Here is a 16920-nt window from a genome sequence, read left to right on the forward strand (position 1 = left end):
AATTGTGTAATTACTTGAAATATTCTTTATTATTTTTTTAAATAAAAAAAATGAGGCTCTTTGAATATAGCAGTCCCAAACCTTTAGGCCCGAAATCCAAATTCACGGCTCTAGATTTAATCTAGTTTCATAGGAATAGAGACAATATAATCACTTAAAATATTTTTCTGTTTAAAAAAAATATAATTTTTTATAAAAGAATAAACTTATCGATATCAACCTGACGACCGACTATCATTTGCAGTCCCCCAAAAAACGATAGCCTCGATTTCGAAAACTTCTTTACAGGATCTACCGGTTATTTTACCTAGGATGGAAACTAGTAATAAATAAATAGGAAATACTTTTTGGCACAAGAGAAAATTATCACAAATGATACAAATAAATATAAATTGTCTAACTTATCTTTCATATGAATGAAATAAATATTGAGAGGGAAAATGATGAATCAAGTTTAACATCATTATTATTTATTAAAGTTAAATAGTTTATTAATTAACTCATAAATATTATTTGTGATAATTTTAAAAGAATAATTAACGAATTCAGTTGTATTTTGTATTAAATAAAAGAAGTTTAATTAATATTACAATAAAAGTAATATATCAAAATAAAATAATTTCAAATGAAATTACTAAAAGAATAATAATTTTGTTTTAAATCTGTTAATTCATATAACTCTTTGAAAATATAAGTGATAAATGAAGTAATGCGTAGGAGGGTAATTGCTGATGTATTCGAATGTAGTAAATATGACAATATTTTTAATGAAGAAAATAATACAATTGATGAAGATATTGTCATGAGTGATAACTCCATGAATGTAAGAATCGAAAAAGTGAACTTTATAGATGACGGTCTTCATATTTTTTATCAAAGAGATGATGAAGATGTTGAAGGTGTCGGCATGAGTGAAACTCCCATGAATAAAGTTGTGTGTAAGAATGAAATTTTGTGATAGGGGAAGAAAATCAAATGTTAATAAGTCATCAAAAAGAATTTGTTCAATGAATAATTTGTTAGAAAGAAAATGAAGATAGATACAAATAAGGTTTTGTTTAACAAATTAATAGTGTACTTTTTTAAACTTTTTGAAAAAGATAATTGAAACTCACGTAATATTAATTATAGCAGGAAAACTTTTATCCTGTTTACTTAAGCAATTATTAGATAGAAGAGAGAGAATGAAAATTTAAATCTCACCCTCTTTTCTTATATCTCTTTCATTTAAAATTTTAATAAAAATAATTATATTATTTTATAAGTATTTGTGCTACAGCAATTATGTGGTTTAGCAATCTCCTAAATAAATATATGTACAAAATAGATCTAAAAATTATGACCATCACATGGTTATTTTTTTAATTTCAGTAACTATATTTATGTACTCGTAAGATCTGTCATTCATGCAATATATTATGTAGATTCCAGCAAAGGGTTCGTTTTTCCATCAGGTTGGCATTATGAATGACTTTCACATCAAGCCCATAATCATGATCCAACACATTATCAAGTGCATAAATTTAAATTATTATTTAATTATAATTATTATAATTAAATGACATCAAAATTAGATTTTTTTATATTAATTTTCAATATTCATTAAATAATAAATATTTTTTTATAGCAATTTAACAATAATATCAAATAAATCTTTAGCAAAATATGAATAAAAGTTGAGATAAAAATAAAAATATTATTCTAATTTTGGCCAAAATATATTTTTGAATCCAACAAGTGGTGAGTTAATGAGAGTTTAATTTTTATAATATTATTAAATATAATAATTAATTTTTTTAAAATTTAATTTATATATATAAATAATTTTTTGTTATGTTAATATACTTTTATTTCCATCGACTTAATTTAAAAATGTTAAAGGCACGTTTATCATTTCTTTAATTTAAAATGGAAGATTATTATATTATCATAATAATAATAATTAATATATTATAATAATATTATATTATATAAAAATTAATAAAAAGTTATATATAAAAATATTAAATTATGAATATATACAATAAGAAAATATACGAGGCATGTTTAATAAAAACTAGTTTTATTTAAAGTAAAGTACTTAACAAATATATATATATATATATATATATATATATATATGAAAGATTTTTCAAATGAAATATTGGAAAGAGAAATGCAACCAAGTTAAAATATTGATTAACATAATGATGTTATAAAAACATGAGGTAAAGATAATGATATTTATGTCTAACTGAAACTTAAATGATTATAAATTCTCCAATAGAAATGCAATATTTAAAATAGTCTTGCCTGCTGTAGATGTCCAGGTTTGGATGGTGGACATACGTTTTTTTCTTGATTTATTTTCGATGGAGACTCGAACCCCGAAAATTAATTCAGTGCCTATTGATTTGATGATGATAATCACAAAGACGGCAAGAACCTTACCACTGCTAAACACATTTGCCAGTATACCATACAAAAGGATTTGCAAATCAAAATCTTAATCATCAAGGAGAATGTGTCATCTCAAACTGGCAGACAGTGGACTCTCCCTTTCTCAAGATACTTCATCAAGCAAGTCAAGAAATCCTTTCTGTGCAGTCCTTTGAAATTCAGATACATTTAAACGAAGCCCGTAAGTAGACGCTGCTTCAAACTTTGTCCACAGCTCCTTTTTCAGAGTATTCTCTCCTGGAAGCTTCCCTCTTCTCATTGTGCTTGCAGGTTCGTTCCATATGGGGGTGCTTTCTACCAGCGTCAAGCTGCTATCTATAGGTTATTTTGAAAATAGAAGCCCTGTTAGAATTGTGTTCAACATATGATTTGCATAATGAAAAAGAGTATACAGATGAAGAGGCTGAATACCTTGGTTAGAAGATTTCTCGATTCCATGACAACCAACTTGATCATTGTAATCTTTTGATGAACCCAAGTTTGCTTGCTGATTCAAAACAGGAGCACTGATTGGCAAGTGGTTATCGGTAGCGATTGTGTCCACTGATTTTTCATCTGTTGGCTCCAGTAGAACACAGGTTTTAGGAGGAGAAAAAATCCAATTAGGTGATGCTTCTAACTCTTTCTTTCCCATCCTAGATTTATAGGCCTGTTGTATCCCCATGAGCTCTGGATACTTCAAAGTCAGATCCTCAGAACCTTCACTGTCAGAGGACGATTCAGAAATCTGTGAACGAATTCCAACAGGAAATGGGGTTGACTTCCGAAACACAGCTTTGCCTTTATGAGAAGACTCAGAAATAGGTTCAAGCAACACACAAGATTTTGGAGGAGACATCTTTAAGCATGGAGTCATAACAAGAATAGATTGATCTCTATTGGAAAAGATTGGAGGGGAAACACACCCAGAATCAATGTTCCTTTTCGTTTTAGTCATAACTGGATTAGAAGGCTCATTTGGGGTTGGCTTTGTAGCTATACCTTCAAGAAAATCATCTTGTATGTCTCCAGAAATTGATAGAAACGATGGTAGCTCAACAGCAGGATTAGAAGCAATCCTTTCAAATACTGATTTACACAAGTCCAGATGTTTGGAGGATAACGTTTTTGATATAGGAAGAGGAGTGAGCAGAAAGAGTTGTCTACCTCTCTCTGTATTACAATCAACTCGCCAGGACACAAGAGGAGAAGGAGAGATCAGTGAGTCCATCCTGGTTTGTTCTGGACTTTCAACCTCAAAGTTTTCATCTTCATTTATGTCAGAAACAGTATTAACTGCCAAACTTTGGCCCAACCGAGTCTCACATTCGGCAGAGAAGGCATTTTGCAATCTGGGAACCCATGACTGCAATCATTGTATGGGATGCTCCATGTCATTCATGCAATAGAGTTTATGCAATTGCAACCAAAAACTGAATTTCTAGATAACTGACCTTTAAAGATGAAAGCATATCACACAAGACATGAGAAAAGGATTCAATTTCTCTTCTTCCATGTTTGCTGGTGGCCTTCAGTTTTAATGCTTGCGCAACAAGTTCATCAATCTGTCAAATTGACAAAATAGTTATGCATGATACAGCTATAATTTCATCTTGGTCATTTGTTCAAGGAGCATTTTCATTCTCACAAATCTTTTGCTATTTCTGGAATAGGGCAAATGGCCAATTTAATTAGTTCATTACATAGCGTTTGCCGTTGAGATTTTCACAGCATTCATGCAAGCATAATAGCAGAAGTCCTAAATGTTCTAATACATACAAAGGTCATCTGTCGAAGCAACATTGTATCCAACCAAACACAGAATTATGAAGCCACCAATTAAAAGTTTGCACTGAAGTATCCGTTATTATAGGTGTGCATTTGAAATAATTAAGGATTTGGATTTGTGTTTCAATTCAACCTAATATCAAATTCAAATGCCTCATCATTTGAAATTCACACAATTCAAATGAAGCCTCAAGGAAAATCTGAAAAGAAGAGAACTGAAACCAAATTATCTATGACTGGAACATTCAGTTTTGGTAGCTGAGACTAGAAAGACCATTCTAGCAAAAATCAAATCAAAACACTAGAAAGCACTAGCAAATATTTTTGAACCTAAAAACGCAGAGTTTCTGTTCGTAAATAGAGCTTTACCTGGCGAGTGATAGAGGAGAGATCGGACTGAACAAGCAAGATGCAATCAAGGTGGTCTTCTTCTCCTCTGCTGCCTTCCTCTTGTTGAGCCATAGTAACAACACTTTGTTGGTTTTCGACTTGCTTCTCGGAGATCGATTTCTTATTCTCATTCACAGATTTGGAGAATCTTCCTCCTCCTCCGCCACCACCATTGTTGCCATTAGTGTTATTATTCGATACGTCCCTCAGTGCTCTCCTCACCGATTTCGCTTTCCCTTCGTTTCTCGCCATTTCTCTCGCCCAACGGACTAGAATCCTCTCTTGCGTGTTTGGATTTGAATTTTGTAACTAAGCGGGAACGGGCCGGGCAACCGAGTTCAGTACTTTTGGCTCGGGTCGGAACGAGGGATTTAATGCACCAGGCCCAAATCAGATTGGCCCAAAACTCAAAAAAAAAAAATCCACCAATACATATGCCGTGAATCTGGACGCAATCGCAGTCCAAGCGAGTCCCGAGTCACGACGCTGCAGGCTGGCGCGTTCATTGCACGCTCCATCCACATTCAAGAATAGGACCAAATGGTCCAATACGGCAGCACAGGAGCAGCTAAGCAAGAATGGCGAAACATTTCAAGGAAATTGAAATCCCACACCAAAAACACTTCAATACCTTTCCTTTCCCTTCCGTTCTCTTTCATCTCATCAGTTTCTTACTCTATGAAAACTGAGAAACCATACCACTATTTGCTACACAAAACTGGTGGGATTCTCTTCAGAAAGTTTCCCATGAACACTTCGGACTTCAACAACGTCATGAAGGCGTTTGGGCTTGAAGAGTGATACGAGCTAACGTGAAATAGCGTATGAAATTAATAAAATGGGGCGCTGAGAAAGAAGAGTTAAATGAAGCTGAGTTTGGTTCAATAAAAGGGGCAGAGGCGGGAAGAATAAGAAGAATATACAGATAGCAGTAAGGAATTGGCAGAGTTGTTAGAGTCTGTTGTAAGTTGTTGTAACTGAATTGTTGTTATCTGTACCTGTTATAAATGGTCAGCTCTTCTTGTAATTGTTCTCTCATGAAATGAAATTACGACTCTTGATTCTTTTCTTCTAATTCTGTCTTCCCTCTCTTTTCTTTCTTCTCTCTATTTTGTAACTGCTTCTTCTCTAATCTTCATTCTTGATCTTGATTCGTATCATTCGTATCAGAGCTTCAGATCCTCGGTAATGGCAGAGGGCACTAGATCTCATGACTGGAAAAAAGAAATTGCTTTGATGTTGCAGGAAATGGATCAGAAATGGGAACAGAGACATGTAGTATGGCAACAAGAAGCGAAATCTCGAAGTTCTCAAGCTATTCTAGAACTGAAGTCTCTCTTCACGGGGTTGAGTCTACAGCATAATGAGATGGCTACTGCAAATAGGGTTCAAATGGAAACAGCTTCACAGGCCCACTCAACTTAACAGGTTTGCATTTTCTTGGCATAATCCAAAATTGGATTTTCCTCCTTTTAATTTTAATGGTGATGAATTAGAATCTTGGTTATTAAAGGTTGAATATTATTTTGAAGCAGCTAATGTCTCGTTTAAAAACAAAGTTAAATTGGCAGCTTTGCATTTAGACGGAAAAGCTATTTTGTGGCACCAAGGGTATGTTGGTATGAAAGGTGTTGGGGTGTATACTGATTGGCAAGAGTATGTTAGAGGGTTAAGGGCCAGATTTGGTAAATAGGGATTTGATGATCCTTTGATTGAATTAAAGAATTTGAAACAAGTACAAACCCTACAAGAATATTTAGATGCATTTGATGCTTTGTACCCAAGAACAAGAATAAGGGAAGATCAAGCCCTTAGTTTTTTCCTTTTTGGGCTGAATGATGAACTTCAAATGCCAGTCAGAATGTTTAAGCCTCAGACACTAGTTGAAGCGTATGCACTAGCTAAACTTCAAGAAATCACAGTAGCTGCTATACAACATAAGTCCATATCTACTGCAAGATCTACTTATTCTGCTGGAATTTCTTACAATACTTCTAACACTACTACTGTTAAGCCTACTGCTGTTAAGGAGTTACCAAGGCTGCTACATACTCCTAATATTCCCAAGCTGCCTATTAATACTACTACAAACCCTAAACAACCAGTTCTAACTAGCAAGGAACTTAATGAGAAAAGAACAAAAGGGTTATGCTTCTGGTGTGATGAGAAATTTGTGCCTGGCCATAAGTGCAAGAAGAGGCAGGCATTTACTATGCAATTGAAGGTTGATGAAGGTGGAGATGAGGATGATGAATGCTTAGAAATTAAGGAGGAAGGTTTTGCATAGGACTTGCAGCTGTCTCTAAATGCCACGAGAGGGACTGTAGGAGCTCAAACCATGAGTGTTGAAGGCATGGTAAAAAAGAGGAAATTGCAGATATTGGTGGATACAGGAAGTACACATAACTTCCTTAATGTTACAACAGCAATGAAGTTGGGATGTAACATGGCAAAGGTGAATGGTTGTTGCAAAGAAAAGAATTTTTTAACAGAAGAGAAGAAGAAGACAGTTATTATTTCAATCACACCCCAATTACAGGAGTTAAGCTCAATATATGAGTTTACACAAAACAGAACAGCTAATTGATTCCCTACAGAAACTAACTAATCTGTTCTCCTCGCGCCATGTATACAATTCCTAAACAGAATAACTTCTTTCCTGCTTTTATTAGAATGCTACACTCACTAAAATCTTCAATATCTCACTTGTTCATTTCAATCAAAACGCCATCGTATCTTTTGTTTACACAACAACTTCGCATTAATACCCCCCCTCTTAGCTTTCCTTGTCCTCAAGGAAAAAAACTGGAAACTTCATCTCTTTCGCAAACTCCCAAGTAGCATCAGCCAGTGTTATCAAGGCGAAAGGCGACACTAAGGCGATAGAGCATTCTATTGCCTTAGGCGAGAGGCGAGAGGCGAGGCGAGGGCCTTTTTGAAGCGAGGCGCCATAACCTTAATTGTTTAAATTATATATATATATATATACTTAAATTAAACAATTAATTAATAAGAACAAAAAGTAAAATCATCAAATTAATAATAAATTAATAATACCATATAAAATAAACAACTAATGTCTAATTAACAAGACAAAAGTAAAACTAATTAATCTAACAACTAATTAACAATAATAAGAAGTAAAAAGTAAACTAATTAACAACAAAGTAATAATGTTCATATAAATTACACAATTACTTACTAAGAACAAAAAGAAAAATAATCAAATTAACAATAAATTAATAATATCCATATAAAATAAACATCTAATATCTAATTAAAAAGAAAAAAGTAAAATTAATCAAATTAAAACTAATTAATAATAATAACAAGTAAAAGGTAAACTAATTAATAATAAATTAACAATACCCATATAAATTAAATAATTAATTAACAATAATAAGAAGATAAAAAATTAAATTAACAATAAATTAATAATACCTATATAAAATAATTAATTAATTAATAAATAATGTCTAATTAAAAAGTAAAATTAATCAAATTAACAAGAATAATAAATAAAAATTAAACTAAATACCAACAAATCAACAATACCCATATTAATTAATCAACTAATTAAATAAGAATACAAATTAAAATAATAAATTCACCAATACTCATAAAATTTAAATAATTAATTAATAAAAATCAAATAATTAAATTAATAAATAAATAAATAAATAAATAAATAATAATAACTAATTAATTAAAAGGAGGAGAAGGAAAAATAAAAAATAAAAAGGGACGTGAGATCAGAAGGAGCAGAGCAGGAAAGAAATAAGGAGAGGACAGAAAAAAAAAAAAAAGAAAAAAATAAAAACGTGAGATCAACAGAGGGACGTGAGATCAAGGAGCAGAGCAGAAAGAAATAAGGAGAGGACAGAAAAAAAAGAAAAAAAAAAGAAAAATAAACGTGAGAACAACAGAGGAGTGCAGGGTTAGATCAACTGAGGAGAGCAGTGGAGAGCAGCGTGATATCACTGTGGAGAGGGAGAGAAAAAAAAAAAAAAAAAAAAAGAAGGGACGTGAGAGAGATCGAAAGAAAAAAAAAAAAAGGATCCGAGAGAGATCGACAGAGGTGGAGACGGAGAGGGAGAAAAAAAAAAGAAAGGGACGTAGAGAGAGATTGAAGCGGAAGAAGAAGAAGAAGAAGAAGAAGAGAGAGAGAGAGAGAGAGAGAGAGAGCGTCTTCGTGAGGTTGAGAAGAAAAGGGTCTCTTGGTGGTGGAATGGAGATAAATTTATCGATTTTTAATTTAAAAAAAAACACTTGTGAAGAGGCGTCGCCTCTCGCCCGCGTCGCCTCTCGCCTCTCCGGCCAGAGGCGTCGCCTCCTCCAAGCCGAGCCAGGCGTTCCAGTCGAGGCGACAGAGGGACGCCTCGCCTCGCCTGGCGCCTCGCCTGGGCGCCTCGCTCGCCTTTGATAACACTGGCATCAGCAGGAGAATGTCCCTTCCAATGAATCAATAATTGCGTAGCAACGGCATTTTGGCGTTTAACTATCCTCTTGTCCAAAATAGCCTGATGGTAGTCTGAAACCAGTGATGGTAAGGGAGGTAACTGTGAAGATGCATCAACAGTGGCAGAAGTTGGTCTTAAGAGGGACACATGGAAAACATTGTGAATTAGAGCTTCAGGAGGCAATTGAACTTTATAAGCAACTTTACCAACACGATCCAGAATAGGATATGGACCAAAGTACTTACGTTGAAATTTGGCAAAACTATAATTAAGAGATTGTTGCTTGTAAGGATGCAACTTAACATAAATCATATCACCAATATTAAATTCCCTGTCAGTTCTATGCTTGTTGGCTTGTTGCTGCATTCGATTACTAGCCTGATCCAAATGATGCTTCAGCAAATTGATAGTAGCCTCCCTATCCTGTAATAAAATGTCAACAGCCTCTACAGTTGAATCATGAGGAAAATATGGAATATGCACTGGTGGAGGAATTCCATACAAAGCCTGGAAAGGGGACATTTTAATGGTTGTATGGTAAGAAGTGTTGTACCAAAATTCCGCTAAGGAAAGCCATGAAGACCAGTTGTGAGGCATCTCTCCCACCATACACCGCAAGTATGTTTCAAGGCATCTGTTGACCACCTCAGTTTGGCCATCAGTCTGAGGATGATAGGCTGTTGAATATTGTAATCCGACCCCTTGTAATGCAAATAGCTCCTTCCAAAAAATACTGAGAAAAAGGGAACCTCTATCGATTGTAATTGTGTGTGGCAACCCATGCAACTTGTAAATATTATCAAAGAAAACTTTGGCAACTATAGCTGCAGTGTATGGTTGAGGTAAGGCTAGGAAGTGGTTATATTTAGTTAATCTGTCAACTACCACCAATATCACAGACTTACCCTGGGATTTAGGCAACCCTTCAATAAAGTCCATAGTCAAATCAGTGAAAATACTATGAGGAAGTGGTAATGGTTGCAAAAGCCCCGGAGTAGCTATAGCCTCATACTTGTATTGTTGACAAATAGCACAATCTCTAATGTACTGCCTCATAGCCTTAAGCATCCCCTTCCAATAAACTACTGCACTCATTCTTTTAAATGTAGCATGAACACCAGAATGGCCACCCAATGGAGAATCATGGAAAAATTTAAGTAGTTGCAACCTCAAGGAAGCATTATCCCTTACAACCAACTTCCCTTTTCTTCTTAAACAACCACTGATCCAATTATATTGAATGTGAGAAGAAGAATCCTATTGTTTGGCAAGGATTAGAGACTGCAAATGAGGATCAGTTTGCCATGCTTGTTGAATTTGCTGTAGTAAATCAGCAGGTAATACAATAACAGTAATAGCATAAATTTCCTCAGTAGCCATTCTAGAAAGAGCATCCGCAGCTGTGTTTTCTGGGCCTCTCTTGTAGACAATTTCATAATCAAACTAAAGCAATTTTGCTAGCCAAGCTTGCTGACTTGGGGTTGTCACCCTCTGCTCGACTAAATACTTGAGAGGTTGATGGTCCGTTCTAATGATAAAGTGCTTGGGAAGAAGATAATGCTCCCATTTCTTGACTGCAAACAAAATGGCAGGCATTTCCCTATCATATACTAGTAAAGCTTGATTCTTTGGTGACAAAGCTTTACCGATATAAGCTATTGGATGACCCTCTTGTATAAGAACAGCACCAATACCCCCTCCTGAGGCATCTGTTTCTACAACAAACACTTTTTGGAAATTAGGCAAAGCTAATACAGGTGTTGATATAAGTGCTTCCTTCAATTCATGAAAAGAAAATTGTGCTTGGTCAGTCCAATTAAAAGAGCTTTTCTTTAAAAGATCTGTGAGAGGCTTAGCCATATGACCATATCCCTTAATGAATCTTCTATAATACCCAGTAAGGCCTAAAAACCCTCTGAGTTGTTTGATAGTAGTTGGTGTCTTCCAATTCTTAACTGCTGCAATTTTGTTTGGATCAGTATGAACACCCTGTGCTGAAATCAAGTGTCCCAAATACTCCACTTGAGCAAAACCAAAGGAGCATTTACTTTCCTTGGCTACTAATTGATTGGCTCTCATAGCATTCAACACCTGTTGCAAATGCAAAATATGATCACTTTTAGTAGCACTGTAAATCAGAATATCATCAAAGAAGACCAAAACAAATTTCTTGAGAAATGGTCTAAAAATACTGTTCATAAGGCTTTGAAAGGTGGAAGGAGCATTCGTTAAGCCAAAGGGCATGACAAGAAATTCATAATGCCCTTCATGAGTCTTGAAAGCTGTTTTTGGAACATCATCAGCATGCATTCGGATTTGCCAATACCCAGATTTCAAATCAATTTTCAAAAAGATTGTAGCATTGCCCAATTCATCCAAAAGTTCTTCAATGATAGGTATAGGAATTTATCCTTTACAGTAATATCATTTAGAGCCCTGTAATCAATACACATACGCCAAGACCCATCCTTTTTCTTCACTAGAACCACAGGACTTGCAAATGGACTCTGACTATGCTGTATAACTCCAGTCTGCAACATTTCATCAATCATATTTTCTATCACATTCTTCTGCATCACAGGATACCTGTATGGTCTAGCATTAACAAGTGTTGCACCTTCTTTCAATATAATTCTATGATCATGACTTCGAGAGGGTGGTAACGTTTTAAGATCTTTGAAAACATCAGCATAGTCTTGGAGTGTTTGCTGTAATTCGGGCCAGGTAGAAACAGTAGCATGCAAAGCATTCAATTGAATTGGTTGTGAGGAATTCCAATATTCCTTATGCCACACAAGTTGCATTGAAGACACCTGATGGGCTTTCTGCAATTTATGAATTTGCTTATTTACAGTCAACTCTAAGTACTGTTTATTCTGGCCTTGCAACACATGTGCCTTATTATCAACCCAAAATTTCATTTGTAAAGTCTGAAAATTCCATGTTATTTCTCCCAAAGTAGCTAACCAATTAGCCCCAAGAATCAAATCATAGCTATCCAATGGTAGAATAAAAACTTCAATAGTAAAAGTTTGATTTTGCATACACCAAGTAAATTCCTTACAAAAATGCTCACACTGTAGTTCTTGACCATTAGCAACCTTAACCACAACTCCAGTCACTTTCACCAATTCACATCCCACCTTTCTTGCTATATGTAATCAAGGAAATTGTGAGTACTACCTGTATCAATTAGAACCTGCAAACTCCTTTTACCACATGTTCCTGCAACACACATAGTCTGTGCTCCAGGTGTGCCTCTCATTGCATTAAGTGACATTTGCAACTCTTGCCCAGTCACAAGTTCTTCCTCACAACCCAACATTTCTTCCTCATCATCACTTCCCTCATCCACTCTAATATGCATAACAAAAGCTTGCCTCATAGCACACTTATGCCCAGGAGTAAATTTTTCATTGCACCAAAAACATAGCCCTTTAGTTCTTTTTTCATTGAATTCCTTACTGGTTAACTCCTGTGGTTTCTTTGTAACAGGTAATTTGGAGATGTTAGGTGTAGGTAATAATCCGGGTTGGTCTTTTGGGTTTGGTATATTATTCTTGTGATTGCTAGTGGAATTAACAAGAGATGTGAAGGAAGTATAGGTCTTAACTGCAGGTTTGGGTTTGCTTTGGATTACAGCAACAGTTATTTCTTGTAATTTGGCTAATGCATAAGCCTCAGCTAAGGTTTGAGGTTTGAACATCCTAACAGGCATCTGAAGCTCATCAATTAATCCAGAAAGAAAGAAACTAAGGGCTTGATCTTCCCTCACTCTTGCCTTAGGATATAATGCATCAAACGTATCAAGATATTCTTCCAGACCATGTGTTTGTTTTAAGTTCTTTAACTCTGCCAAAGGATCATCATAACCTTGCTTCCCAAATCTTGCCCTCAAACTTCCTACATACTCTTGCCAATTATCATATGCAGCAGGTCTCTTAATTTTAACATACCCCTAGTGCCACAAGATGGCTTTACCCTCTAAATGTAGGGCTGCCACTTTCACTCTATTCTCCTGTAACACATTCACTACCTCAAAATAATACTCAGTTTTTAACAGCCATGTTTCTAAATCATTGCCATCAAATCTTGGAAATTCTAATTTTGTAGAATGATGCCAAGAATGAGGGTTGGGTGAATTAAACCTGTTTCCCGCTGGTGTATTACTTGATTGGCCTCTATTCCCAGCAAGCTCATTGTTCTGCAAACTCAATCCAGCCACCATAGCTTTTATGTCCATCATCATCTGAATGTTACGACTCTCAGATTCTTGTTGCAAAACCGATTGCTTTTGCTCCCATCTTTGATCAAAATCTTGCAACAAAGAAATCATTTCACGTCTCCACTTCTGCGCTCTTGTACCCTCTGCCATGGCCGATGATGACCAGCTCTGATACCAATGTTGCAAAGAAAAGAATTTTTTAACAGAAGAGAAGAAGAACAATAAAAGAAAAATAGATCTAGAAGAAGAAGACAGTTATTATTTCAATCACACTCCAATTACAGGAGTTAAGCTCAATATATGAGCTTACACAAAATAGAACAGCTAATTGATTCCCTACAGAAACTAACTAATCTGTTCTCCTCGCGCCACGTATACAATTCCTAAACAGAATAACTTCTTTCCTGCTTTTATTAGAATGCTACACTCACTAAAATCTTCAACATCTCACTTGTTCATTTCAATCAAAACGCCATCGTATCTTTTGTTTACACAACAACTTCGTATCAATGGTATTAAGGTGGAAGTGGCCAATGGACAAGAATTAAAGTGTGAATATTTCTGCAAATCATTTACTTGGTTTATGCAGAATCAACAATTCACTACTGAAGTTTTTATACTGCCCTTAGACAGTTATGATGTGATTTTGGGTGCTCATTGGCTTGCTACCTTGGGAGAGATTGTTTGGAATTTTCAAACTCTCCAAATGAAGTTTTAGATTGGTGATGTGATATATACTTTGAAGGGGCAAGATTCTCGATCCTTAGAATTGGCCAATTCTCAACTAATTCATAAGCTACATATTACTCATCAATTCCAATCTATGCAACTTATACGGCAGAATAAGCAAGTATATAGCTTAGCATTGAATGACAATAACAATTGGGCCTAAGTTACAACAGGTATTACAAGACTTTTCTGATGTTTTTCAAGATCTGAAAACTTTACCACCATTTAGGAAAAATGATCACCGAATCATATTAAAGGAAGGAGTGGAACCAGTGAATGTAAGACCATACAGGTATCCTTCAATGCAAAAGGATGTCATTGAGTAGATGATTCAAGAAATACTCAATACTGGGGTAATACAGCATAGCCAAAGCCCTTACTCCAGTCCTGTAGTTTTAGTCAAGAAGAAAGATGGGTCTTGGCGCCTTTGTATTGATTATAGAGCTCTTAATAAGAATACAGTTAAAGACAGGTTTCCTATTCCTGTCATTGAGGAGCTATTGGAGGAGTTAGGGTCACCTGAATTCTTTTCTAAAATTGATCTTAAATCTGGGTACTGGCAGATTCAAATGCACCCTAAAGACATGCATAAGACAGATTTTTGAACTCATGAGGGGCATTGAGTTCCTTGTTATGCCCTTTGGTTTAACAAATGCACCTTCTACATTTCAAAGTCTCATGAATTCAGTTTTCAAGGAATATCTTAGGAAGTTTGTGCTTTTTTTTTTTTTTTATGACATACTCATCTATAGCCCTTCAAAAGAATCTCATGTTTTGCATTTGAAAATGGTATTCCAGTGAATGAGAGAACATCAATTAGTAGCTAAGGCAAGCGTGTTTTTGGATGTACTCAGGTGGAATATCTAGGCTATTTGATTTCTATAGCAGGAGTTCATACTGATAGTAAGAAAATCGTTGCTGTGCAAGACTGTAGAATTCCCACTTTTGTAAAGCAATTGAAGGGTTTTTTGGGACTTACGGGCTATTATAGAAGATTTGTGAAAGATTATGGCAAGATTGCTAGGCCTCTAACGGATTTATTAAAGAATCAAGCTTTTGAATGGACAGTGGATGCACAAGAGGATTTTGATTAGTTGAAGAGGGCAATGGTTTCAGCTCCTGTGTTGGCTCTTCCTAATTTCATCAAAACTTTTGTAGTGGAAACTGATGCTTCAGGAGATGGAATTGGGGTTGTATTGATGCAAGAAGTCATCACATTGCTTATATAAGCAAAGGTCTTTCATCACAACACCAAGCCCTGCATGCTTATGAAAGAGAAATGCTAGCAATTCTCTTTGCCTTAAAAAAATGGGAGCATTATTTGCTTCCAAATCACTTCATTATCAGGACAGATCACCAACCTCTGAAGTACTTGTTGGATCAAAGGTTAACTACTGTGCAACAACAAGGTTGGTTGGCCAAACTTTTGCAATTTGACTATGAGATAGTTTACATGAGAGGAAGTGATAATTCAGCTGCTGATGCACTCTCAAGGGCTTCTCAAGCTCAATTGCATGCTCTTACTGTAATTCTTTTACCTGCTGATTTAATGCAGGCTATTAAGTGCACTTGGTCCAGTGATGCACACTTGGTTTCTATTATTGAGGATCTCAAACTTGATTCCAATTCTCATAAGCATTATACTTGGCTTCATGACACTCTGAAAAGGAAAGGGAAGTTGGTAGTGGGTGATGATCCAGTACTCAAAACAAGACTTCTCCAATTTTTTCATGATTCTTCATTGGGGGGGCATTCTGGTGTGACTGTCACAATTAAGAGATTGTCTAATGTGGTTTATTGGAAAGGAATGAGGAAAGCAGTTAGGGGCAACATATCCGCTCATGTACTATATGTCAACAGTATAAGTACGAGAATGTGGCATCTCCTAGGCTATTGCAACCTTTACCTGTACCTTAGGGAATCTTCTCTGATCTGACCATGGATTTTGTTGAAGGATTACCTAAATCTAAGGGTCATTCTTTGATAATGATAATAGTGGACAGACTCACAAAATATGCTCATTTTATTCCCCTTATCTCATCCTTATTCAGCCACTACAGTTGCTCAAGCATTCTTTGATAAGGTCTTCAAACATCATGGGATGCCTAATACTATTACCACTGACAGAGGAGCAGTATTTCTAAGCAAATTTTTGAAGGAGCTCTTTGCATTACAAGGTGTTGGGTTGCAATATTCTACTGCTTACCACCCTCAAACAGTTGGTCAGACTGAGGTGATCAACAGAACTCTGGAAACTTACTTGAGATGTATGGTTACTGATATGCCTAATACATGTGCTACATGGCTTTCTCTAGCACAATTTTGGTATAATACTTCCTATCATTCCACAATCAAAATTTCACCCTTTTAGGCTCTATATGGGTTTCCTCCACCAATACATGTTCCCTATTTTCCTAATGATTCCTCTGTAGCAGCTGTAGACATTTACATGCGAAGCCGTGTAGATACAATTGCTTTGTTGCAACACCACTTGACTAGAGCCAATGCTCGTATGAAACAAGTTGATAGGAATAGAACAGATAGGGATTTGAATATTGGTGATCAGGTTTTGGTTAAATTGCAGCCATACCGACAACAATCTATTACTAGGGGCAATCAGAAGCTACAACCAAGATACTTTGGGCCCTTTCCTGTTATTGATCGCATTGGTAAAGTTGCGTATAAGCTCCAGCTGCCTTCAGGCGCCCTTATTCACAATGTCTTCCATGTGTCTCATTTGAAACCATTTACAAGTTCTGTTCCAGCTTCTGCTTCACTTCCCACTTTCGCTACTATTGCCCCAATATTTCTACAAGCTATTTTAGATAGACGAATGATTAAAGGCAGAATGCAGCTGCAACACAATTACTAATCCATTGGAAGGATAAATCTCTCGCAGATGCTACATGG

General features: G+C 35.6%; 1 protein-coding gene across 1 annotated transcript; it reads right to left on the bottom strand.

Moving 5' to 3' along the window:
- Window positions 1-2369: 2369 nt before the first annotated feature.
- On the bottom strand, window positions 2370-5075 carry LOC110638882 (uncharacterized). Its single transcript, XM_021789600.2, has 4 exons — window positions 4576-5075; window positions 3873-3983; window positions 2851-3784; window positions 2370-2754 (listed from the first exon to the last, which is right to left on the bottom strand). The coding sequence occupies exons 1-4, from the start codon at window positions 4846-4848 to the stop codon at window positions 2543-2545; spliced, it is 1530 nt and encodes a 509-aa protein (XP_021645292.2). The 5' UTR covers window positions 4849-5075; the 3' UTR covers window positions 2370-2542.
- Window positions 5076-16920: the final 11845 nt, after the last annotated feature.

Source organism: Hevea brasiliensis, chromosome 1, assembly GCF_030052815.1.
Source record: "Hevea brasiliensis isolate MT/VB/25A 57/8 chromosome 1, ASM3005281v1, whole genome shotgun sequence".
Lineage (NCBI taxonomy): Eukaryota > Viridiplantae > Streptophyta > Magnoliopsida > Malpighiales > Euphorbiaceae > Hevea > Hevea brasiliensis.